This window comes from Colobus angolensis, unplaced genomic scaffold, assembly GCF_000951035.1.
Source record: "Colobus angolensis palliatus isolate OR3802 unplaced genomic scaffold, Cang.pa_1.0 Scaffold92, whole genome shotgun sequence".
Lineage (NCBI taxonomy): Eukaryota > Metazoa > Chordata > Mammalia > Primates > Cercopithecidae > Colobus > Colobus angolensis.
In genome coordinates, this window is record NW_012123154.1 from 10,169,056 (window position 1) to 10,196,026 (window position 26,971).

A 26,971-nucleotide genomic window follows, 5' to 3' on the forward strand; every position below is an offset into this window, starting at 1 on the left:
TCCTGACCTCGGGATCCGCCCGTCTCGGCCTCCCAAAGTGCTGGCATTACAGGCTTGAGCCACCGCGCCCGGCCTGTACTAAACATTTTTAAAGTATATTATTTATCTGAAATTCAAATATTACTGGGCATATGATATTTTATTTGCTAAACATGGAAATTCTACTCTCAGGCTTCTGGTTTGAATAACTATAAAGTGGTGCCATTTATTGGTGATGTTTATAAATAAATGCTTTGGTAATTTTAAGGATTAGAAAACAAACAGATACTTGGCCATTCAAATTAAATATACTTATATCCTGGTTAAGATTTAGGTGGCAGGCCGGACACAGGGCTCACGCCTGTAATCCCAACACTTTCGGAGGCCAAGGCAGGCAGATCACGAGGTCAGGAGTTCGAGACCAGCCTGGCCAATATGGTGAAACCCCATCTCTAATAAAAATATAAAAATTAACCAGGCGTGGTGGCTTGCGCCTGTAGTCCCAGCTACTCAGGAGACTGAGGCAGGAGAATTGCTTGAACCTGGGAGGCGGAGGTTGCGGTGAGTCGAGACAGCGCCATTGCACTCCAGTCTGGCCATCTCAAAAAAAAAAAAATGTAGATGGCAGGAACCATATTGATGTTATTGTTTTTAAAAAAATGTCCTGTGCAGGTGTTGGTGAGGGTAAATTGAAACATTTTTTAAAGGCAATTCACATATCTTCCTTGGATTTATCAGGGATGGCAGGTGTATACAGTGGATTAGTAGATGAGGATATTATACCAACTGTTGCTATTGAAGACATTTCTATTTTAATATGAAATATATTAAAAGGTGGGAAGCTTGCTCGAGCCCAGGAGTCCAAGGTTACAGTGAGCTATGATCATACCACTACACCCCAGCCTGGGTGACACAGTGAGACCCTATTGCAAAAAAAAAACAGGCATTTTGAGGTTTCAACTTTGTTTCGGACATTCCATGAGTGTATAATACTCTTGAGTATGCTAATATTAACTTTCTTTCTTTCTTTTTTTTTTTTTGAGACAGAGTTTCGCTCTTGTTGCCCAGGCTGGAGTGCAATGGCATAATCTTGGCTCACTGCAACCTCCGCCTCCCGGGTTCAAGCGATTCTCCTGCCTTAGCCTCCAGAGTAGCTGGGATTACAGGCATGCACCACCACACCCAGCTGATTTTGTATTTTTAGTAGAGAGGAGGGTTCTCTATGTTGGTCAGGTTGGTCTCGAACTCCTAACCTCAGGTGAGCCACCACGCCCGGCCTTTCTGTTACTCAATATGTTTGTTTAATCAATTGCGTCTATATTTATTTTATTAAAAGCACTTGGTGAGAGAGCAAAGTGATTGTGATACTTCGGTTTAATCTTTCATTTCTAAGGTTTATCATCCCAGTCTTTTCAGATCTGTTTGTGGAATATACCAGGTGTTGAAAATGGAGATAAATGGAGGTAAAGTCAGGACTTAATTAGTCAGCAATGCCGATAGATCCCAGTAAATCTACCTGACTATGACTTACACAAATAGGGTTTATTTTTCTCACATGAAAAACAGCGAGAGAGGAAATACATATTGCAAATCTCTTGGTTAATTTAGAATCTATATTGACTTTATCCAAAATGTATTACTAGCCTACCCATTTACTTCCCTTTTATCTCAAATTAACCTCTAAGTGGCTACCATTGAGAAGTCACAGGAATGTATCCATAAATGGATTTTGAGTATGCTGTATAATTTTCATTAAAAAAATTTTTAATGTGATATAAAATAGGAATGGTCATTTAAGGAATTCAGTGCTATTTTTTTTCTAAATACCATTGTCACTTCATCTTTTAACCATCAGATATTTAGAATTGTGTCTTAAAATGTCTAACTCATAGATTTTGAAAATTATCTTTTTGCTTATTTTTTTAACTTGTATTCAGTAACAGAATTGTTATCTTCTTGGTGAGTTGAATTTTTTATCAATCTATAATGACCTCTTTACTTCTAGTAATGTTTTTTTCTATTTTGTCTGATATTAATATAGCTATATCAGTTTTCTTTTGATTATTTGCATTGTATGGAATTTTCCATTGTTTCACTTTTCACTATTCTGTGTCTTAAGGCTTTAGGCCTGTTTCTTATAAACAGCTTATACTTGGACTTTTTTTTAATGAATCATTTTGATAATTTTTATCTTAATTAGTTTAGTCTGTTTACATTTATTATTACAAATATGTCTGAATTCACTTTTTGCTTTTTAGTTTTGTTCTTTTATTTTGCCTTCCTTCCCCTCTTCCTTTGGATTAAATAAGGCCCCCTTGCTCCCTTTCATTTTTCTCCGAAGAGTATGGAAGTTACATATTTTATTTGTTTTTCTAATGCTTATCCTTAAAATGTTAGTATATTAAATTTAAGATCTGAAGCTAATCATTATCTTTATTCTCCTCTCCACCAATGTAACAACCTTGGAACACTTAACTCCTGTGCCCCCATTCTCAATTACAGTCTGTTATTGTCTGGTGTTTTTTATCTCTATTTTAAACCTACAGATTGTGCATTACTAATTGCCTGGTTCATGCTTCTGTAGTTTTACATGCATATTTACCATCGTTTTTGTTCAGTACTCATTCTTACGTGTCGTGTCCTTGTTACAGAATTATTTTCTCTTTCCTGAAGAATATCCTTTAGAAGTTTCCTCTGATCGGGGTTGGATGATGATAAACCACCTCTGTTTTTGTCTGTCTGAACATATCCTTATTTTGCTTTTGCGTCGAAAATCCGTTTTGCTAGATGTTTAATTCTCTCAGCATTTTGAAGATTATCCAAACAAATGCAAAGGGCCAGGGAATACGCACCAGACTTGCTGGAGTGCTCTGGGGTGTTGGGGGGTACCTCACAGAGAAAGGTCAGTGATAGTTGTGCCCTGTCCCCCTGGGGCAAAGTTCAGCTACCTGGCTGGGCCAACTTCAGACTCGAGGAGAAACCAACACTCCAGGGAGTGACCGGGGCCAGAGTACACTAGGATCATACTGTGATGGAACCTTGGGTCACTCAGCTCAGCATTTGTGGCTGCAGGATATCCTCACCCGCTTGTTGGCTTGACTCGGCTAAGTCTGTATAATGTGGCAGGGTTTGTTCCTGATTGGGGAAACACCAGCCTTTTTCCTGGCATGGTTAGGGGACTGGGGTTCCAGCCTTGTGGTTGATGAGGTTTGATTACCTTAAACACAGTCATAGCAGTTTTCCCTGAAACTTTGCAGGAGGCCACCTTCTCTTCTGGGAGACTAGCCTGCAACAAACCAATATTGTTAAGTCTAATTGTTCTTTGTGGGTAATCTGCCTTTTCTCTGGCTGCTTTTAAGATCTCCTTTCTGTAGTGTTTTGCTGTCTAGATATAGATTTTTTTTTTTCTTCATCTATCCTGCTTCAACTTCCTAAAGCTGAAATAGTTTTGGAAAATTTGGATCCAGGCTGAGCTAAGGCTAGAACAAATGTTCTCTGATCTAAGTCCAACCTCTTTTCCACTGTACCATACTGCTTCTATTTTAAATACTAGGTTGTGGGCTACTGGCCAGTGCTTATTTTTATGGTATCCTTGAAGTTTAGACTGAGTCAGGAATGAATGAAGCCTGTTTTATGTAGATATCAGAATCTTGTTAGTCAAAGTGTGGGCCACAGGCCAGCAGCGCATGTGTGCCTGAAGCTTGTTAGAAATGCACATTCTCAGGCCTCACCCTGGAGCTGCTGCCTCGAACTGTGCATTTTAACAAGATCCCCAGATGATTGTGCGCACATTAACCTTTGTGAAGTGCTGCTCTAGATAACAGTAATTCAGCATTCATCTTGATTTTTTATCTGTTTGTCCCTTCTAACTAAACTTCCTTCTTTAACTTCTTGATAGTACATATAAAAAGCCTCATGGAAGCCTCCTGCCCTGCACTATGACCCTTGATGAGGAAACTGGAGGACTTTGAGAGCATAGATGACATTTTTACCATTTCTTCTATAAATTGCTCAGACTTGAAAATAGAATTACTGACTTTATGGATGGTGTCAGTAAAAGAGATTTTGATATCTGAACCATCTTGGCTGGAAGTCACTGTATCTCACATAGTCAGGGAGAATGTAATTTTCTAGAGTGTAGCTGAGTGATAGAAAGCTTTAACCTAATTACTGAGGGGAAGGGCTAAAAAGGTCAGATGAAAGAGTAAAATTGTTTAAATTCTTGAGAACTCTTTCTGGGAGGGAAGAAGGGCCAGTAATTTATAGGTGAAAACAACTGGTACAGGAACTAGAAATGTATTTAGTCCTGCAGATGTCTCTCTGCAAATGTGTAGAACATGGATAATAAAATGAGCTGGGTCTTTTAACAAAAAAGGATTAATGTGTGTTTTAGGTGTCAATGGAGTTGGGTGAGATAACACCCAAAATTGGAATCTAGTGTTGAAAAGCTGCAGACCTATTGAAAAGGAAAGACCTGCTAGGAGGTGAGGCAGTGGCCTTTGAATGTTAAGAAGGTATACATCTGAAGGGGAATCCATGAAACCCCGGGAGAAAAACCCAGAGAACACAATTGGAAAGAGGAACAAAGATAACATGATTGTGTTCTTTTGTTACAGGCCACATTAAGTGGGTGGAAGAAGTGGTGACTGTGTACCTGGTGTACATGAGAGAACAGGAAGTGGCAATAGAGATGCTGGCTGAAATGCTTAATGAAATCTAAGTACAGTTTATTGACTTCCTTTGTTAAAGTTTTAATTTATCCTAAACTTGAGAACTTTACTTAATGCTGAATATTAAAGACAAATTATTAACCAAGTAGCAATGAAATGAACCATCAGAAAAAGCAGTCATATCAAGTTGTTTATTGCTGGAGCTCAGGAGAGTTGACAGGGATCCTGTCATACATAGAACCTAGATTTTTAAGAAAGCAGGTATTGCAAGTTCCAAGGAACAAAAAAGATAGGTGCTGTTACTGCACAGTTTGGAAAGCATATTGACCCAGGAAGTCTGTGAAACTGTCAAAAATATAATTAAGAACATCTAATCCAAATGATCTTTTGTGAGGAGTTACAGAAAATCAGGCAAGCTTACATTTTGGAAGGAAGCTAAAAAAGAAAAAGAAAATCAGGCTAGCAAATAAAGAATGGTTGTACAGGTAGTATTTCTCTGAGTTTGTAATTATTAGTTTTAATATAAAACAAGGTTATACATAGTTAATTTCAAAAGGATTAAAGCCCCAAATGAGTGGAAACTTTGAAAAATGGTACAGATTAAAAAAATAAAAACAAGAAAACTTCTAAAGTTGCCTTTGGAACTAGGAAGTACTGGGCTGCTGCCTAGGCCTAGCCTGGTACCAAGTGTAACATTAATTTATGACAGAGAAAGCTCTTACTCTGTATTCTATTAATAATACTAACCTTCAGACTGAAAGAGATAGGATGAACTTTTGCAAAATGGGTGAAGATGCAAAAGGTACCCACATGCTTATGTCTCCTGGCGTAAAATCCTGGGAGAGTTTGAGTGTAGAACCACAGAATTATTTCATTGATCTAGGAACTTTGAAAGGTGCTGAAAGAACATATGTGCATAAATAGGTTTAATGCAAATTCTAGATCAGACAGATTATTTATAAACCACTAGAAGAGGAAGTTGTTGTCACCAGTCCCCAGCATGAATGTCATGCTGCTAATCTCGTCTCTTTTGACAGAGTTCTGACTATGTTTGAAGTCAGGTAAAATGCAGGAAAGTCAAGAAAAGGCAGTAGATTTAATTCATCTGAACTTTGGCAGAGGAGAAGTTTTGCTTTGGTGAAGACTTCATAGCACAATTGAGAAAGAGGAAGTTTAGGTGGAATAATAATGTTTGAATGACTCTCTTCAGAGATTGTTGTTTGTGTTGGTCTATTTTTATTTTGCTAAAAAGAAATATCTGAGACTTGGTAATTCAAGAGAGTTTAATTGGCTCACAGTTCTGCAGGCTGTACAGGAAGGAAGAATGGCACTGGCATGTGCTTAGCTTCTGGTGAAGCCTCAGGGAGCTTTTTACACATGGTTGAAGATGAAGTGGGAGTGGGTACATCAGATGGCAAGAGAGGGAGCAAGAGAGAGGAGGAGGAGGTCCCAGACTCTTTTAAACAACCAGATCTCATGTGAACTAACTGAGCATGAACTCACTTATTTCCAAGGGGATGGTGCTGAGGCATTCATGAGGGATCTGCCCCCATGATCCAGTCACCTCCCACTGGATCCTCCTTTCAATATTGGTAATTCCATTTTAACATGAGATTTGGAGGGGACAAACATCCAAACTATATCATTCTGCCCCTGACCCCCTAAATCTCATGTTCTTACATTGGAAAATACAATCATTTCTTCCCAATAGTCCCCCAAAGTCTTCACTTATTTCAACATCAAGTCCAAAGTCCCAAGTCTCATCTTAAACCCATCTCTTTCCACCTATGAGCCTGTAAAATCAAAACAATTTATCTACTTTCAAGATACAGTGGTGGTACAGGCATTGAGTAAACATTCACATTCAAAAGGGAGAAATCTGCCAAAAGAAAGGGGCAGCAGACCCCATTGAAGTCTGAAACCCAGTAGGGCAGTTTTTAAATCTTAAAGTTCCAAAATAATCTCGTATGACTCCTTGTCCCATACCCAGGGCACAGTGGTGTAAGAAGTGGGCTCCTAAGGCCTTAGGCAGCTCTGCCTCTGTGGCTTTGAAGGGTGCAGCCCACATGGCTGCTCTCACAGGTTGGAGTTGAGTGCCAGCAGCTTTTCCATGCTGAGGCTGCAAGTTGCTGATGGCTCTACCATTGTTGAGTCTAGAGGGCGGTGGCCCCCTTCCCACAGCTCCACTTGGTGGGGACTCTGTGTGGGGGCTCCAGCCCGCTTCTCCCTTTCACACTGCGTCGTAGAGGTTCTCTGTATGGGCTCCATCCTTGCAGCAGGCTTCTGCCCGGGATCCCAGGCCTTTTCACACATCCTCCGAAATCTAGGGGGAAGCTGCCAAGACTCCTTCATGCTTGCATTCTGTGCACCTGCAGACCTAACACCACATGGAAGCTGCCCAGGCTAATGTTTTGCAACCTTTTAGAGCAGCATCGTGAGTTGTACTTGTGGCCCTTTGAGCCATGGCTGGAAGTGGAGCAGCGGGTCTGCAGGGAGCAGTGGGTCTGCAGGGAGCAGTGTCCCTAGGCTGTGTTGGGCAGTAGGAACCTGGGCTTGGCCCCCTAAGTCCTTCTTTTCTCTCCTAGGCCCTCTGTGATGGGACGGACATCCTGAAAACTTCTGAAATACCTTTGAGGCCTTTTCCCCATTGTTTTGGATATTAGCCCTTGGCAATCTTTTAGTCATGCTCATCTCTCTAGCAAGCAATTACTTCATAGCTTACTCCGCCCGCTTGAATTCCTCTCCTGAAAATGCTTTTTCTTTCTCTGCCACATGGCCAGGCTGCAAATTTCCCAAACTTTTATGTTCTGCTTTCCTTTTAAATGTAAGTGAGACGGAGTCTCGCTCTGTCGCCCAGGCTGGAGTGCAGTGGCCAGATCTCAGCTCACTGCAAGCTCCGCCTCCCGGGTTCACGCCATTCTCCTGCCTCAGCCTCCCGAGTAGCTGGGACTACAGGCGCCTGCCACCTCGTCCGGCTAGTTTTTTGTATTTTTTAGTAGAGATGGGGTTTCACTGTGTTAGCCAGGATGGTCTCGATCTCCTGACCTCGGGATCCGCCCGTCTCGGCCTCCCAAAGTGCTGGGATTACAGGCTTGAGCCACCGCGCCCGGCCGTAAGTCCTTACTCTTACGTTCAACCTTCCACAGATCCCTAGGAACATAGACACAGATGCAGCCAAGTTCTTCGCTAGTTTGTAACAAGGGCGACCTTTGCTTCAGTTCCCATTAATTTCCTCACTTCCATCTGACACCATGTCAGCCTGGCCTTCACTGTCCATATTCCTATCTGCATTTTGGTCACAACCATTGAACCATTCGCTGAGAAGTTCCAAACTTTCCCTTGTCTTCCTGTCCTCTTCTGAGTCCCCCAAACTCTTCCAACCTCTGCCTGTTACCGTTCCAAAGCTGCTTCCACGTCTTTACGTATATTCATAATAAAATGCCCTATTCCATGGTGCCAATTTTATGTCTTAGTCTGTTTTTGTTTTGCTATAAAGAAATACCTGAGGCTGGGTAATTTACAATGGAAAGAGGCTTAATTGGCTCATGGTCCTGCAGGTTGTACAGGAAGCAAGGCACCAGCATCTGCTTGGTTTCTGGTAAGCCTCAGGGAGCTTTGACTCATGGCAGAAAGTGAAGTGGGAGCAGGTGTATCCCATGGCAAGAGACAGAGCAGGAAAGAGAAAGGGAAGGTCCCAGACCCTTTTAAATAACCAGAGCTTGAGTGAACAGATTGTGAACTCATTTATCACGAAGGGGATGGTGCTGAGTCATTCATGAGGGATCTACCCCCATGATCCAATCACCTCTTGCCAGGCCTCCACCTCCAACATTGGGAATCACATTTCAACATGAAATATGGAGGGGACAGAACTATATCACCATCCAATGTATTACTGGGGGAATGTTTCCAGTGGTGAGTAGTAGGACTGTGATTTTGCCTTCTCTATAACAGTTTTCTTAATTTCTTCCTTATTTCAGAAATCATTTTCAGAAGCTTCTTAAAAATGCTCTATTTAATTAAATCAACTTTCTAGTAGGGGCACTATAGTCTAGCTTCATTCAAGGCTGGTGTTGGGGTATTGAGAGTAGAGGTGGCAAATATACAGCACTCCTGTGCTTTCCTTTGCCTCTGCACACATCACAAAGGTGTCATGGCGTCACAGCACTGCCTCCCAAGGTGCTTGGGTTACACTTCTTATCACAGTGAAGCATGTTGGAGAAAGCATTGACTAGCAAAACCTTCTGGATCCACTGTAAATATTGTTCATCAGCCAAGTGCTGAGTAATTGTTGAGTGGAATGCAAGATTACTCTAGCTATTTTAAGTTCTGGTTAAGTGTTGTACAGTGGGCTTTAAAATTTAGGTGACGTGAGAATAGGAAAACATCTTTTTAGGAATGTTGAGTTGCTCAATGAGGATACTTCTCTATAGAGAATGAAACAAAACCTCTGCAAAGGAGGATTAAACTAGGAATATGCAGGGGCAGGGCTAAGAGTCTTCTAAAGAAATAATTTACAGTCAGATACAATACCAATGGATGAGACCCTCCAGTTACAAAATGGTGATTTTAATTTTTTTTTTAAAGCAGGGACTCTTTTAATACATAAAATGTAGTTTGAAAATCATTGTTCTAAAAATCATGAAACTTAATTGTAACAATTTTTACATAGAAAAATTTTAAAGCGGGTATAACAACACTTTAGTAAAAAGAAAATATAGACTTAGAAAAGTTTCTTAATCCTTTAACTTCGAACAATATGATTTGGTTATATCCCTTAACTATGTGTTTTACATTTCTTGCAAAATATGCATATTGATAAATTAAGGAGGCTATAATTAATTCACTTACCAAAATGATGACTTTAGTTCTAAAATAGTTGATAAGATTATATTTTAATAATTGTATGGAAGAGTTGTCTCTGAAGGCTATTGTGCTTCATAGAAATGAAATTATGCCCTTGTCTTGTTGAAGAATACTTACTCTATTCTTCCCTCTCTATAAGAGAAGGAGTGAGGAGATTAGGAAAGAGAAGGAAGGATGCGTAGCTCCAATTCTGTCTTGTGATTATATTGAAATTCAGATTAAGTATTGATAGTGTGCATTTTGTTTTGCACTCTGGCAGTTTAGCCTGTAATTGATTCTTGTTCGTGGATTTAAATATGAAGAACAGGTCAATAAAAGTTACCGATTAGGGTGGTATAACTGGTTTCTGCTGTCATTTTTAATTTTTTGAGTTACTTTTCTTTTGGTTCAGGTGATGATGATAATGATGATAATGATTACTACTATTTTGAGACGGAGTCTTGCTCTTGTCGCCCAGGCTGGAGTGCAGTGGTATGATCTCGGCTCACTGCAACCTCTGCTTCCCAAGTTGAAGCAATTCTCTTGCCTCAGCCTCCTGAGTAGCTGGGATTATAGGTGCCCGCCACCACACCTGGCTAATTTTTGTACTTTTAGTAGAGGCGGGGTTTCACCATGTTGGCCAGGCTGGCCTCGAACTCCTGACCTCAGGCAAACTGCCTGCCTCGGCCTCCCAAAGTATTGGGATTACAGGTGTGAGCCACTGCGCCCGGCCTATTTTTTTTTTTTAATGAGCATCTCTTCTGGTGTCATGAATATAACTTCTTCTTTGTAGGGACATTAATTATAGCCTTTTGACCTTTTCTTCTGTTCTCTGCATTGTGTTTAGTCCTTCAAGTTGCATTCTTCCTGCTTGCCTTGGCTTTGTTCTTTCATCCTAGAGGCTGTGATCATAGGCTGTTCATTCATATTTAAATGTGAAGCCTGTAATTCTGTGTCACTGGGAATGGGCCATTTCAGTTGAGTTTCACTGTGGGATAATGTTGTAGAGACCTGGCTTTTTCTCCGAGGTTATTTCGTTTTTTCCAAAACTAATGTACCGGACTCCTGCCTGGAGTGATACATAGATGAAGCTGGAAACCATAATTCTCAGCAAACTAGTGTTCATCTATTTCATGTTTTGCATAATCATCCTCTTTTCACACTACAGTCCTGCTCTCCACGGCCCCTGATACCTAGTGTGGAGCCTCTTGTTCCACTTTTTTTTTTTTTTTTTTAATAGAAAAACCACATGCCAGAGTGCAGTAGGGGTAACCCATCAGGAAAAGAATTGGGGGCCACTGCCCTCATTTACTTTTAATCACCCCTCATGCTTTACAAACCCTGTCCTCCTGGTACCTGATACTGCAATTTTTTTTTTTTTTTTTAATTATACTTTAAGTTCTGGGGTACATGTGCAGAACGTGCAGGGTTGTTACATAGGTGTACCCGTGCCATGGTGGTTTGCTGCACCCATCAACCGATCATCTATATTAGGTATTTCTCATAATGCTATCCCTCCCCTAGCCCCCCACCCCACAAGAGGCCCCCGTGTGTGATATTCCCTGCCCTGTGTCCATGTGTTCTCATTGTTCAATTCCCACCTATGAGTGAGAATATGCAGTGTTTGGTTTTCTGTTCTTGTGTTAGTTTGCTGAGAATGATGGTTTCCAGCTTCATCCATGTCCCTGCAAAGGACATGAATTCATCCTTTTTTACGGCTGCATAGTATTCTATGGTCTATATGTGCCACATTTTCTTTATCCAGTCTGTCATTGATGGGCATTTGAGTTGGTTCTAAGTCTTTGCTATTGTGAACAGTGCCACATTAAACATACATGTACATGTGTCTTTATAGTAGAATGATTTATAATCCTTTGGGTATATACCCAGTAATGGGATTGCTGGGACAAATGGTATTTCTAGTTCTATATCCTTGAGGAATCGCCACACTGTCTTCTACAATGGCTGAACTAATTTACACTCCCACCAATAGTGTAAAAACCTTGCTATTTCTGCACATCCTCTCCAGCACCTGATACTGCAGTTTCTGAACTTTTTGGAAGTCCAGTAACTTGAACTGGTTTTCTCCTGAGTGGTGCCTTCTCTGAGGCATCTGAAGTTCTGATTTCTGAGCACTGCTTATTCCCCGCCGTCTGCTTTTCATTTCTCACAGATTTGTTCATGTCTCTTCTCTGCTTTAATATCTCTCCAATTTGCTTTAGCCTGTGGGTTTTACCATTTAAAAATAGTTTTATTCACATTGTAGTGGTGTTTCAAGAGGCAGGGAAATAAACATATATGTGTAATCTGCCATGTTTAATGTAAATTTCTTCCTCTAACACACTGGAACTTAAGGTCCATCTCAAGTCCCACATCTCAAGCTTTCATGAAAGCTTTTGCCTGTAACTCTAGATACCATTGATGTTTCCTGATCCTTATCACAAAACAAAACAAAAATATGCCTGTTTTCACTTATTTGTCATGTATTTGTTGCTGTAGCCATACAACGAAATTAATAATTTTTCTTAATATCTTCTCTTGTTTTTAAAAGTTTAAATCACTTACAACTTTAGAAAGAACTATATTTCAATCCCATTCAGTTTGGTTTACTCATTTTACTTATTAAACACCCGTTATATAGATAGCATGGGCTGGTTATCCCAGGGGAATATCTAAAGATCTGTCGGCCAGGTGCAGTGGCTCATGCTTGTAATCCCAGCACCACCTCGGGAGGCTGAGGTGGGCGGATCACCTGAGGTTGGGAGTTGGAGACTAGCCTGACCAACATGGAGAAACCCCGTCTCTACTAAAAATACAAAATTAGCCAGGTGTGGTGGCGCATGCCTGTAATCCCAGCTACTTGGGAGGCTGAGGCAGGAGAATTACTTGAACCCAGGAGGCGGAGGTTATGGTGAGCCGAGATTGCGCCATTGCACTCTGGGCTGGGCAACAAGAGTGAAAATCCATCTCAAAAAAAAAAAAAGATCTCTCTCCTAGAGGCATGTGGTCTTGTTGGAGTAACTTAGATAACCATGAGACAGATGTTGGGGGTGGCGGGGGGTATTGACAGGGAAGAGGTGGGGAAGCCTAGCATTGTTCAGTCAGGGGAAACAAATGACCAAAATTTCCTAAGTGGGAAAGCTCTGAGCTTTATTCAGGTAAGGATGCGTTTAACTTCACAAAATTCAGGGTTTCTGTAAAAGAGTAGTATGTCCACCTGGTGAGCGATTTTATTTTTTGCCATAGTAGTTATTTGGACACAAGGCAGGCCCATCTATGTATTTCTTGCCACTGGGTAGAGAGGATTGCCTGGCATGATACACATGTTTCATAAGTATTTGTTAAATTCATGAATGGAAAAACTTTTTGGGATCAGGCGTTTTAAATATATTGCCGTCTTATACTTACTAAAAAATAAACTGAAAGATGTTTTTTCCCCCCGAATCCAGATTTTCCTTGCTGCTGCTTAACTTGGAGGAGTACTACTTTGAACAGCATAGAGCCAATCACATTTTGCACAAGGGCAGTCACCATGAAAGGTAAGGAAGCTTCGATATCTCCATGGACAGACAAACCTTTCTGATATTGATACTTTTAAAGTTAAATGTGTGATCATATAAGTGTTAACTAAAGAAAAAAATTAGGCTTTAAAAAAATTAAAGTACATTTTATTTAGATTTTTATTGGAGGTTGTAACCCAGGGGAGTCTTTTGGAGAGTTTTTGCTATGTTTATTATTTTATCTCCCATGAAGTTTTTTTCATCTTTTCTCTTATTAGGGAAGTAATGAGAAGAGTGTATTTAAAAGTTGTAACTTGAAATATTTTTCAAAGCTGAAAAGCATTTGTTCTAATTCTGGGGTTGTGGATATCTTTTTTTTTTTTTTTTTTTTTTTTTTTTTTTTTTGAGACGGAGTCTTGCTCTGTCGCCTGGGCTGGAGTGCAGTGGCCGGATCTCAGCTCACTGCAAGCTCCGCCTCCCGGGTTTACGCCATTCTCCTGCCTCAGCCTCCCGAGTAGCTGGGACTACAGGCGCCCGCCACCTCGCCCGGCTAGTTTTTTGTATTTTTTAGTAGAGACGGGGTTTCACCGTGTTAGCCAGGATGGTCTCGATCTCCTGACCTCGTGATCCGCCCGCCTCGGCCTCCCAAAGTGCTGGGATTACAGGCTTGAGCCACCGCGCCCGGCCGGTTGTGGATATCTTAAGCTTGATCGGACACCAATCTATCCCATCTTTCTTTTCTTGCATCCCTCTTATAGTTATGCAGTATCTTTTGCTCTCAGTTGTTTGGGTGACAATGTTATAAAGTAATGATTATAAACCACAAGAGTGGTATAAAATCAGCACTTTCAAATTGAATAATGCGATTTGAATTAGAAACAAGATCTGATTTCTCAATATCTTAATAACTATTACTCATAACTATAAAAACAGATCTTTGACTTTACCTTTTGAAAGCTATGTACAAAAGCGTGTAATGAAGCTTTTTGTTTGCTTATAATGGCAACTTATAATTAACTAAGATGAAAATTGTCAGCAAAAATGTATCTGCTAATGATTTCCTTTTGGGAGGTTACTTAACTACTATAAGCCATAACTTAGAAAATTCTTTGACAGTAGATAAATCCATTTCTTTTTATTATTCTTCAGGTTTTATCCTTAAAGTATAAAAAACGTGGTATTTGTTTAAATACAAGCTAAAGTAAAAATTACGTGGTTTTTTTGTTTGGTAGCTTATGACATACATATTTCCTTGGCGTTCAATCAAATTAGATAACTATTCATCCCTGAACACAGCACCTTGCTTTCTTATCTCTGGAATTTTGCTCATATTCTTTTCCCTCATTCCGTATCTTTTTTCCTTCCAACATTCTTCTATCGTATATCATCATAATGCCTTGCTTAAAATTAAATGTACTTGTTTATTATTAAAATACAACTACAGGTAGCAAACTGAAACCTGTTTTTATAATTTTAAAGTAACTATTAGGGCAAAATGGTACAGCCCCATGTAGATGTATTTGGTAATATCTGGTAAGATGACATGTGCATGAACCTACTGATCTAGCACTGCTGCTTCTAGGATACAATTTCAAAGAGACACTGGCAAATATATTAATGGACATATGCATAAGGTTGTTTACTATAGCACTACTTGTACTAGCAAAAGACTAGGAACAGTCCTACAGGAGACTGACTGAACTGACTGATAAGGAATGGCCACATGATGGAGTACTATGCAGGTTCAACAAGGAATGAAGTTGTTTGTAATGCTGTGAAGTGATCTGTACATGTATTAAGTGTAAAAAGCAAGGGGCAGAATACTGTGTGTCATAAGCTACTTTTGTAAGAAGGGGGCAGCTTTATCATTATGTTTTTAAAAATCGGAGGCAAAAACTAAAAGGTAGTGGAGATGGTTATCTACACAGAAGAGGGGAAGGATCAGGAGAACAATATAGAGATGGAACGAGGACTTCTCCAAATATACCTTATTTTATAACTTTCGTTTTGGAACCATATAAATATTTTATAGATTTTTACTACACTTTATCCTAGCTAAAAGGCTGAGAGGCCATCTTTTGTAGATTTTAAATATAGAATTAAATTTAAAAAGAAACAGTAAGGCCAGGTGTGATGGCTCATGCCTGTAATCCCAGTACTTTGGGAGGCCAAGGCTGGCGGATCACTTGAGGCCAGGAGTTTGAGATCAGCCTGGCCAATGTGGTGAAACCTCGTCTCTACTAAAAATACAAAAATTAGCTGGGTGTGGTGGCGCATCCTTGTAATCCCAGCTACTTGAGAGGCTGAGGCAGGAGAATTGCTTGAACTTGGGAGGCAGAGGTTTCAGTGAGCCGAGATTGCACCACTGCACTCTAGCCTGGGTGACAGAGCAAGACTCTGTCTCAAAAATCAAACAATCAATAAATAAAACTAAAAAAACACTAAACCCTAAAAATCAAAGACAAAATGAAACAGTTCAGGCGTGGTGGTTCACACTCGTAATCCCAGCACTTTGGTAAGCCAAGGCAGTAGAATCTCTTGAGGCCAGGATTTTGAGACTAGCCTGGTCAACATAGAGAAACTCTGTTTCTATTTATTACAACTAATATTAAAAAATAAAAGACACAAAACAAATGAATTTAATTATAAATTTGGAGTTAGCCACAGAAAATTATTTTAATCAACTTTACAATAATAATTTGTGTATCTCTGGTAAGATGAAACAGAATTGCAAAGAAGTTGAAAAAGAATGCAAAGTAATTGTAAACTTCCAAGTAACAATATTGTTGTTAATAGTATACTGTTAGTATTATTATTTTGTGACTATTTTATACACACATGTACATGTATTATATAATTGGATAAAACAATTGAATAAGTATAGCCAAGACTCAGATTTTCCAGTATAAAAGAGACATATACATAATATTCAAGAAATAAAGCCTTTTTCATGCACTTTTCTCCTTTTTTCCAGCTTTATTGAGATATAATTGATGAATAAAAATTGTATATATTTAGGGTATACAATGTGATGTTTTGATATATATACACATTGTGCAATGATGACCACAGTCAAGCTAATTATCATATCCATCACCTCACAGGTACCTTCTTTTGTGTGTGTGGGAGTAAGAACATATAAGATCTACTTTCTGAGCCAATTTCAAGTGTACGATACCTGTATGGACTGTAGTCAATAGCTCTACATTAAATCTGCAGAACTTATCCTGGATAATGGACAATTTGTACACTTTGCCCAGCATCTCCCCTTTTCTTCCACCCGTACCCCCTTTAATTTCGTAAAGTTAAACTTATTCTTGTCTGAACAAAGCTCTGAGCTTTCCCACCTAAGGAATTTTCGTAAGTTCCATTCTAGTCTCTTCTTTGAATTCAACTCTTGTAGATTCTACATGAAATCATGTAGTATTTGTCCTTCTGTGGCTGGCTTATTTTGCTTAGCATAATGTCCTCCAAGTCCATCCACATGGCCACAAGTAACAGGATTTCCTTCTTTTTTGAGGCTGAATAATATTCCATTGTATGTATGTATATATGTTTATTTTTATATGTTTTATATTCATATATATAATATTTTCTTTATTCATTCATCTATCAATGGACACTTATATTGACTCCAAATCTTGGCTACTGTAAATAATACTGTAATGAACATGGGAGTACAGATACATCTTCAACATACTGATTCCATTTGCTTTGGATGTATACCTAGAAGTGGGATTGCTGGGTAGTATGGTAGTTCTATTTTTAGTTTTTTGAGGAACCTCTGTACTGTTTTCTTTAAAGGCTAAACCAATTCACATTCCCACCAGCAGTATATGAGGGTTCCCTTTTCTCCATGCTCTTGCCAACATCTGTTATCTTTTGTTTTTTGATAATAGCCATCCTAACAGGTGTGAGGCAATAGCTCAATGTGGTTTTGATTTGTTTTTCTCTGATGATTAAGGCTGCTGAGGATCTTTTCATATGCTTGTTGGCCATTTGTATGTCTTCTTATTCTTCTTCTTGTTTAATTGAAAAGGAATCTCACTCTTGTCACCCAGGCTGGAGTGCAGTGGCATGATCTCTGCTCACTGCAACCTCAGCCTCCTGGGTTCAAGCAATTCTCCTGCCTCAGCCTCCCACGTAGCTGGGCCTACAGGTGTGTGCCACCACTTCTGGCTAATTTTTTTGTATTTTTAGTAGAGACGGGTTTTCACCGTGTTAGCCAGGATGGTCTTGATCTCCTGATGTGATCCACACGCTTCGGCCTCCTAAAGTGCTGGGATTACAGGTGTGGGCCACCGCACCCAGCCATTTGTATGTCTTCTTTTGAGAAGTGTCTATTCAAATCTTCTGCCTGTCTTTTAATAGGCTATTTGTTTTCTTATTATACTGTCGAGTTGTTTGAGTTTTTAATGTATTTTGGATATTAGCCCCTTATCAGAAGTATGATTTTCTTTTTTTTTTTTTTTTGAGACGGAGTCTCGCTTTGTCACCCAGGCTAGAGTGCAGTGGCACTATCTTGGCTCATTGCAAGCTCCGCCTGCTGGGTTCACGCCATTCTCCTGCCTCAGCCTCCGAGTAGCTGGGACAACAGGCACGCACCACCACGCCCGGCTAATTTTTTGTATTTTTAGTAGAGACGAGGTTTCACCGTGTTAGCCAGGATAGTCTCGATCTCCTGACCTCGTGATCCGCCTGCCTCGGCCTCCCAAAGTGCTGGGATTACAGGTGTGAGCACCGTGCCCGGCAATGATTTTCAAATATTTTCTCCCATTCCATAGGTTGTCTTTTGACTTTGTTATTTATTTTTCTTGCTGTACAGAAGCTTTTTGTTTTATGTAATCCCATTTGTGTACTTTTGCTTATATTGCTTGTGCTTTTGGAGTCATGTCCAAAATATTGCCCAGACCAATGTTGAGAAGCTTTTCCCTATTTTTTCTTTCAGCAGTTTTACAATTTCAGGACTTACATTTAAGTCTTCAGTTCATTTCAAGTAGATTTTTATGTAGGGGATGAGGTAAGCATTCACTTTTATTTTTTTCCATGGGGATATCTAGTTTTTTCAACACCGTTTATTAAATAAACTACCCTTTCTTCATTGTGTGTGTTTGGCACCTTTGTGGATGATTAGTTGACTGAATATATGTGGATGTATTTGTTTTCTCTATTGTGTTCCATTGGTCTATATGGCTGTATCATGCTGTTTTGATTAATGTAACTTTGTAGCATATTTTGAAACCAGGTAGTTTGATGCCACCAGTTTTGTTCTTGTTCAAGATTACTTTGGACTGGGCATGGTGGCTTGCACCTGTAATCCCAGCTACTCAGGAGGCTGAGGAGGGAGGATCACTTGAGGCCAGGAGTTGGAGACTAGCCTGAGCAACCTAGCGAGACCCCATCTCTCAAAAAACTAAAAATTAGCTGGGCATGGTGGTGCACACCTGAAGTCACAACTACTCGGAAAACTGAAGCAGGAGGATTGATTGAGCCCAGTTTGAGGCTGCAGTGAACTATAATCATGCTACTGCACTCTGGCCTGGGTGACATAGTGAGATCCCGTTTCTTAAAATGAAGAAAAACAGATTGCTTTGGGTATTTTATTTTGTGGTTCCGTATCAATGTTAATTTTTTTTCTGTTTCTGTTAAAAATGCCATTGGGATTTTAATAGGGTTTGCTTTTAATTTGTAGATTGCTTTGGAAAATATGGACATTTTAGCAGTGTTAATTCTTCCAGTCTGTGAACACCAGGTATCTTTCAATTTATTTGTGTCGACTTCAGTTTCTTTTATCAGTGCTTTGTAGTTTTCAGTGTACAGATTTTTTCCTCCTTGGTTAACTTTATTCCTGTTTTATTTTTCTTTTGGTGCTTTTATAAATTGAATTGTTTCTGTAATTTTTTTTTTTTGGATAGATCATTGTTAGCATATAGAAATGCAATGCTGGTTTTTGTGTATTGATTTTGTGTTCTTCAGTTTTACTGAATTTGTTTGTTGGTTTGAATAGTTTTTTTTGGTAGAATCCTTAGGGTTTTTTTAATATGTAAAATCTATTATTTGCAAACAGAGACAGTTTAATTTTTCCAATTTGGATGCCTTTTCTTTCTTTTACTTGCCAAATTGCTCTGGCTAGGATTTCCAGTACTATGTTAAATAGTAGCGGTAAGAGTGGGCATCTTTGTGTTGCTTTTCTCTTTAAATGACAATATTTCTTTTTTTTTTTTTTTTTTTTTGAGAGACGGAGTCTTGCTCTGTCGCCCGGGCTGGAGTGCGGTGGCCGGATCTCAGCTCACTGCAAGCTCCGCCTCCCGGGTTTACGCCATTCTCCTGCCTCAGCCTCCGGAGTAGCTGGGACTACAGGTGCCCGCCACCTCGCCCGGCTAGTTTTTTGTATTTTTAGTAGAGACGGGGTTTCACCGTGTTAGCCAGGATGGTCTCGATCTCCTGACGTCGTGATCCGCCCGTCTCGGCCTCCCAAAGTGCTGGGATTACAGGCTTGAGCCACCGCGCCCGGCCTAAATGACAATATTTCTTATCCCTATCATTTGAAAAGGTCTAGAAATAACTCAGTAGCAATTGGCACCAAGAATATGGTCTCTTAATACCACTTCCCACTGAAAGGATGGGGGTTCTTTGGAGAAATGGCTGATTCTACGTCAGAGGCAGGAAATGTGTGAGATGAACCTGGGACATCCTGTCATACTGGCAAGTTAGGAAGGTATCAAAGACTACTGTAAATGAATTAAAAGGACGCAGGAGCAAGTAAAAGAGGCTAACACTGGGCCAAAAATGGGACAGTGTAAGCATCAAAACATAATAACCTCTGCAGTGGATTGAAATGTTTCATAAATGTTAAAATTCATGAGTACGTAATTTTATAAATTGTGTGTGTGTGTGTGTATGTATACTCTTAATCAGTTACCCTCAAAGGATAGGAAGACAACAACGCATTTTTGTGACACTTGATAAAGGTAAAGAATAAAGCATTTTTGTTATTTTCCTTGTACAAATTGTACTTCAGGGTAGCCAAATTGCTGATAAGTAAAGTTGTTCTTTGTTGACAAATTCTAGCTCATAACATAGAAGGAATGATGAAATTTCAATGCCTAATGAAAGAATGGATTCACAGCAGGGCTTGGCAAACTACAGCCCTTGGGCCACATCTGAGCTGCCACTTGTTCTTTTAAAGTTTTACTGGAACACAGCCACACCCATTTGTGTACATACTGTGTGTGGCTGCTTTCCCTATAACGGCAAAGTTGAATGGTTGTGACCGAGACCACATGGCCCACAAAGCAAAAATACTTACTGTCTGGCTCTTTACAGAAAGTTTACCAGCCCTTGATCTAGATAGTAATTTTCAGTGGCTGCTAAAACCTTTAGATAAGAGAAGCTGCTGGGAAATTTTGTAATGGATATATGGAGATTGATGTCACCTGATCCTCCTGGTGCCTCTGGATGCGAAGGCAGTACCCGTGCACTACCTCTGAAAGTATTCTTGTCGGAAGATCTTATAAATAATTTGGAAGCAATGCATAGGTTGGAAGAATACCACAGTGATGCATTCAGCCAAATTCATAATGTGGGAAAATTATTTTAGGTTAAGAGACGTAAAAGACATGTCAACTAAATGTAAAATGGACTTCGTTAGGATTTTGATTTGAGGCAACTGGCTATGAAAACACATTTATGAAATAGAAAAATTTCAACACTGACTGTATACATGATAACATTAAGGAATTATTAATTTTTTAGAGTGTGTTCATGATTGGTCACTTATTAAGAGAGCCTGTCTTCAGAGATTTTTGCTAAAGTATTTATGGATAAAGTATATGATGTCAGTAATTTTCTGTGTTATTCAGCAGGGTCTCGGGGTTATACACAAGACAAGAATGACCACATATTGACAATTGCAGTGCTAGGCCATTGGTACATGGGAGTTTTCTATTCTGTTTGTGTATGTTTAGACGTTTCATAAAAGTTTTTATGTTACTATTGGGTAATTTTGGGTATTTGAAAAATAAATGCAGTTAACAACTTGGAAAAATGATATGAAATGATATAAAATTTCAAAAACCCTTTGAGAAAGAATTGCAAACTAAATCGTGACCTTCAGTAGGATGGGTCTTCTCAACTATTCAGTACATATATATTGATCACTGAAAATAGAAAACTAAAGTAAACATTTACTGCACACAAAAGAACAGGCAGTGTTACTCTGGGGTGGGGTGAGTGTAGGCATTTTCAGTCTGTAAGACTATTTCTCAATGTGATGTTTCTTGGATACATTAAGTTTCTAGCCAATTGATACTGTAAACTATATGGAGATACACATATAAATCAAAGAAGTTAACTTGAAAAATCTCTAACATTTGAACTGTAAATGCCAGTATGAACCACTATTCTGTGTTTTGTTTTACCAGTTAATCTAAAAATAGAGAGTTTCTCTTTATATGCATTGTTGATCTTTTATTATGCGATGCTTTAGTAACCTGCTTTCTAATTAAAATGTACTATGATTGTCTTGTGATTTTTGTTATGCTCATCAAACAATCTGCTGTACTTGGATCCCTAGGAAAATCAGAGGCTCCTTAAAAATATGTTCAAAATCAGCGATTTTTGAACCAGATGCAATATCCCAGCCCATCATCAAGGTAAACACATTTTAAATACAAACAGAAACATTCCTATTTTTTTGTGTACGTCTTACGTTTCCTGATTTTTATAATATTTCTCTCAATTTTATACAGATTCCTTTGAGAGACTGTATAAAAATAGGAAAGCATGGAGAAAATGGAGCCAATAGACACTTCACAAAGTATGTCATTTTCACCACTGTTTAATTTTACTTCAGCCAAAAAGCTGTATATATTTAATGACTTTTATCTGCATTTTAGGGCAAAATCTGGGAGTGTTTCACTCATTTTCAGTCAGGTAAGCACATAATAAATATTTTTTCCTAATCTGAATGAACATTCATATATATGTGCATGAATGAAATTATTTATTTGTAGAGATATCAGATGAAGACCATGGAATAGAATTCAAATGCTTTTAGAATTCAGTCATTGAGAAATATACTTTTAAAAAGATGTGATCTCTAATGGGCTTCTTCATGTTTATTAAGTGTGTGGTATCTGTGGGCTTGCGGTTCTGTCCTTGGAGCTCTCAAGATTTACAATTTACGAGGCTTGAAATGAAGGGATGCAGCTCTTCCTGTAGCTTCCTAGCTATTTAGAAGGCAAGAGGCCAGTGCCACGCCACTTAAATGATCTCAGGGACTTAGGACAACCAAGGCAAGGACTTGGGATTGGTGGTCTTGTATCATTATGACCCTTGTGGTCATAACCTTTTGGTCATTCCAGATTTATTCCCTTTACATTTATGTACCCACCACTGCCCTCAATATAGGCAGGACAGCACTGGCAATAAAAGGTCAATTAAAACATGTTTTTCATCTCTCATATTATTAATTAGCATGTAGATTATAAAATTGTAAATAAGAAGAGACTACTTTCTTTTGGCTCTGGACTTCACCCTCTTCATCTTTAAAGCGAAAGGGTTAGCAGATGTTGCCTTGACTCTCTGCAGAGTTCTCATTCCTTGGGGAGTTGAAGTGTTCAGAGACGAATTGTTCTGGGATCAAGTAAGGGGTAAGAAAAGCTGTGAGAACAAAAATGCACGGACTTTCTGACTTCAGAACTTGACTTAAATCCTCTGATGCAACAGAACAGAGTGTCCCAAGGAGGCAGACGGGGAGGGGAAGAGCATGCTCCCAGCACATTTTCTATCACTGAAGCCTTTTGTTCACAAAACACTTTTAATGTGTGTTGAAAGTTACTTTATGAACGCTGAGAGGTAGCAGATTATTTGATTTTCTACATCTACCTTCCATGATTCTATTAATTTTAAGGAAGAAAACATTTCACAGGCTTCCTCAGCTTCATGTTGTTTTAACTGGTATATGTGAAGACAGTGACAGCCATCTACTGCTCTGGGGACCAAACATCATTATTAATAATCCCCGCCCCCATCCTCTCATGTCTATCATGTCATTCTACTTCATGACCTTGTTCTACAAAGCCCGTATCTTGAAAGGAAGAGGTACTTTTTCACTTGGAGATAAGGTTTTCATTATAAAACTATACATTTTAGTTATTTTAGTAAAAATTTAATAACTTTGGGCTTAGGAATAAAGCCCCCAAATTCCTCCACCTACTTTTAATAGTTTATGGAAGAGGTCTTGTATGAAGCCAACTCAAAATCAGCCTGACACAAGCTACTCTTCCAAGTATTATTTAAAGCTTCCTGTGTCAAGTATACAACCACGCAACTTTTGGGTTTTTTGCTTACATACTAGGTCACAAGATCTCAGAAATATGGTGTGGTGCTTTATATTTAGAGAGTTTTGCTTCCAATTTTTTTGTTGCTGCTAAAGAAGGTTGTGTGCATGTCTATATGAATACCAGATTCAACTCATGGATTCAATAAGTATTATATTCAAGGCTCTGGAGATCTAGGGAAGAACAAGTTATCTGAAACCTCTTGCCCCATGGAGTTTACTTTTCAATGGGGAAGACAGACAATAAACGTCTCCGCTAATGTCAGGTATTGACAAATGCTATGAAGAAAATGAAAGTAAGACAAAAGGATAGAAAATGATAAGGAATGTTCTTGTGCTGCTTTAGAAAGAGTGGTCAGGGATGCCTCACTGAGAAGAGGCTACTTACCAAGAGACTCAGAAGGCTTAAGGCATTGAGCCATGCAATTGTCACAAGCACTGGCATTCCAGGTACAGAGAGTGGCGGGGGAGAAGCCTGAAGGTGGGCACGTCCTTAACAGGTGGGAGGTGTAGGAGTGTGAGTGCTCCTGGGCTGCGCGAGTCGAGGAGAACACTAAAGGGAGGCTGGAATAGGGGCAGGGACCATGTCATGCAGGGCCTTGCAGGCCAAGGAAGGGACTTAGAATAAAGCACAGAGACAAACACCACTGGAGAGCTGGAAGAGAAGGGGCATGTCTGGTTTGTATGTAAATCTCTCTGGGGGCTGGGTAGAGAACACGCTGTACAAACCAGGACAAGAGTGGAAGCAAGGAGACCTATTGGAGTGTTCCAGGAATCCGCGTGTATTGGACCAGGATGGTGAGAGGTGGTCATTGTCTAGATATATTCTGAAGAAAACCTAACAGATGTGCTGACGGATTAGTCACAGGGTATAAAAGGGAACAGTCAAGAATGACTCCAATGAGATGGCCAGTAGTGCCCTTTAGAGCGATAGAGAGAGTTGGGAAGGAGCAGGCTTCAGGTAGAATATGAGATTTGAGCTGGCCACGAGAACTCTAAGGGGAGACGTCCAGCAGGCATTTGGATGCATCCATCTGGGTTTCAGAGAGGAGGTACTGGGGAGCTGGAAGTTTCTAGAGACGTTTTAAAGCCCTGTGGCTGGATAAGATTTCCTGGGGACTGAGAGTGGACAGAGAGGTGTGAGAACTCAGGCTCTGCAGCTCTCTAACTTAAAGATGTAGGGAAGAAAGCAGGGTCCAAAAGTAGACAGAAGGAGTAGCCAGTGAGGTTGGAGAGAAGCAGGAGCAGGTGTCCAGGAAGCCATGTGGAAAACTGCTTCAGGAAGAGCCATCAGCTCTGTCACATGCTCTGAGAAGGAGAGTCAAGGAAGACTTGAGAATTGACTATATAGTGACGTGGAGATCTTGTGCACTTCGTGTGACCATCTAAAAGTGGTTTCAGTAGTATGGTAGGGATGAAAACCTGTCATGGGCCCAAAGGGAAGGTACAGACAGCTCTTGTAATGAATTTTGCCACAAAAAGGAACAGAAATGGCAAAAGGAGGATGTGAGTTAAGCGGAAGTATGTGTGTGTATGCGGGCGGGGCGGGGGGGCGGTGTGTAAAAGGGAGAGTGCTGTATATAATCCTAGGAGCAAAGTTTTTGAATATCTGACAGGTTTGGGGAGGTGTTCATATTCTGTGCCCTAGTAGAGAGGCTGGACTTTGAGAGCTCAGGCAGCTTCCATTGTTGCAGAGGGAAAAGCAGTGATGAAGGTATAGGTACAAGGAGATTGATGGCTCTGGTAGATGGTGTCACGTATTCCACATAGTCATTAATATACTATGTGAGGACTAGTAGCCCAGTGCATGTGAAAACACCATGTGCCCAGATTACCTCTAAGGTTTCTTTATGTTAGTGAACATATTTCATACCACAGTAACTTTGTTTTACCTGTTTCTTAAAAAATCAGCACTTGGATTAGCCTCCTTCCCTGTCTACTTGGTTACTTGGTGCAAGTGATGGCATTCATAAAACATCTTCTGTATTTATTTATCTTGTAATTGTTGCTCTCTTATTGCCTGGATGATTCTCTTTTTAATTTGATATTTGTTATTTTAACACCAGTACTTTAAAGCCATACTAATACTAATACTAAAGCAAATACTTTTGGAAATACAGATTATATAACAATGATTTAAAACATTTGATTTATAGTGTCCTAATTTGTAGTTACTCTTTACAATGAAACATTTTGGTTATTATTTTACAAGTATTGATTTTTCTTCCTCAGGTATATTTCATTAAAGAACATAATGTTGTTGCACCATATAAAATAGAAAGGGTAAGTAAAGCTTTTCATGTATTTCTGGCAATTTATATAGTCATTTTGAGCAGTAAAATTTTGTGACTCTGTTAACATCTTTAATCAAATATAATAATAATGAGCATTTAAAAGCTTCTTACCTGGAAGTTATAACAGAATTATCCAAGGGAAACACAGGTTTTAGTTCAAGAGAATTCAATTAACTTTTTGAATTAAAAAAAGTGCCTAAATCAAGAAAAAGCACTCAAATGATTTGATTAGAAATTAAAATCAGAATATGCATTATTTATAAGATTGTTTACTGGGTGTTACTGAGAATTTACCAGTACATTACCAAAAAATTTAGTTTTAAAAATATTCTAGAAATATTTACTGGTTATAATATACTCTTATTTGAGAACTCAATAATAATTTGTAAGTACTCTTAATTAGGTAGAAACTATGAGTAGACTTGGATACAATGTCTAGTTCCCTGGGACTTTTCAAGTAAGCATAGACATTTCATTTAACTATTCTGTACTTCAATTCTTTATGCTTTAGCTTAATATATAGTAGAGGGATAACTCCTATTAAAAGAGAGTTTTTACAGGACCTAACGACGGGGCTAGTGCTCCTTATAATGAGATCTGTGTGAGTTAGGAAAAGCCATCCTTTGTGGGCAAACATAGTCCCGCAGGCTGAATCTGAGTTTCAGTTTCAGGCCAGTCTGCAATCTCTTAGGCAGCACAAATTGTATACTCAGTGGCCTCTGGGTTTTATGGACAAGAAATACTTGCCTGCACTGATTAGTCAGAAATTATAAATACTGAGATTTAATTATTTTCAAGTGGTGCTCTTGGCATTTTGGGCAGGATGGTTCTTTATTGTGTGGGGCTGTCACTTATATGACAGCTCTTTCCCCTAATAAATGCCTTTCGTACATTGCTCCCCTTGTTGTTGTTACAGCACCTCCACACATTGACAAAAGCTTCTGGAGCAGTAGGAAACCCTACCCCCAAGTTGAGAACCACTCACCTGGGGTGCTGTCCCTCTAAAGGCTCTCGTGAGAGCCAGCTGAATTGCGTACCTGCACGTGGTTCATTGAAAAATTATGTGAAAGGAAATAAAAGTGAGGTTGTCTGAGTAAAGAGAAGCTCTTTTGTTCCAATGTGAATTAAAATACCAAAGCATTCTCAGATTAAAAAAAAAAAAGGGGTGAGGTGGAATGACAGCAGCAAGATGGCAGAATAGGAAGTTCTAGCCCACCCTTCCTCTTGTGAAGACACTGATTCAACAACACATGGACAAATTCCCTTTATGAGAAATCTAGAAACCAGTTAAGAGGATCCTGCACCCCCGGTGAGCATGAAACTAACCACATCAAAGCCGGT

The 26,971-nt window shown here is 39.4% G+C and overlaps 1 protein-coding gene across 1 annotated transcript in view; it reads left to right on the forward strand.

Moving 5' to 3' along the window:
* NSMAF (neutral sphingomyelinase (N-SMase) activation associated factor) overlaps positions 1-26,971 on the forward strand; it is a 76,654-nt gene that overhangs the window by 3,364 nt on the left and 46,319 nt on the right. Inside the window, 7 exon segments of the mRNA XM_011931969.1 lie at positions 2,784-2,881; positions 5,053-5,125; positions 12,944-13,033; positions 21,570-21,648; positions 21,745-21,812; positions 21,892-21,928; positions 25,569-25,619. Coding sequence (XP_011787359.1) covers positions 2,784-2,881; positions 5,053-5,125; positions 12,944-13,033; positions 21,570-21,648; positions 21,745-21,812; positions 21,892-21,928; positions 25,569-25,619 — 496 coding nt within the window.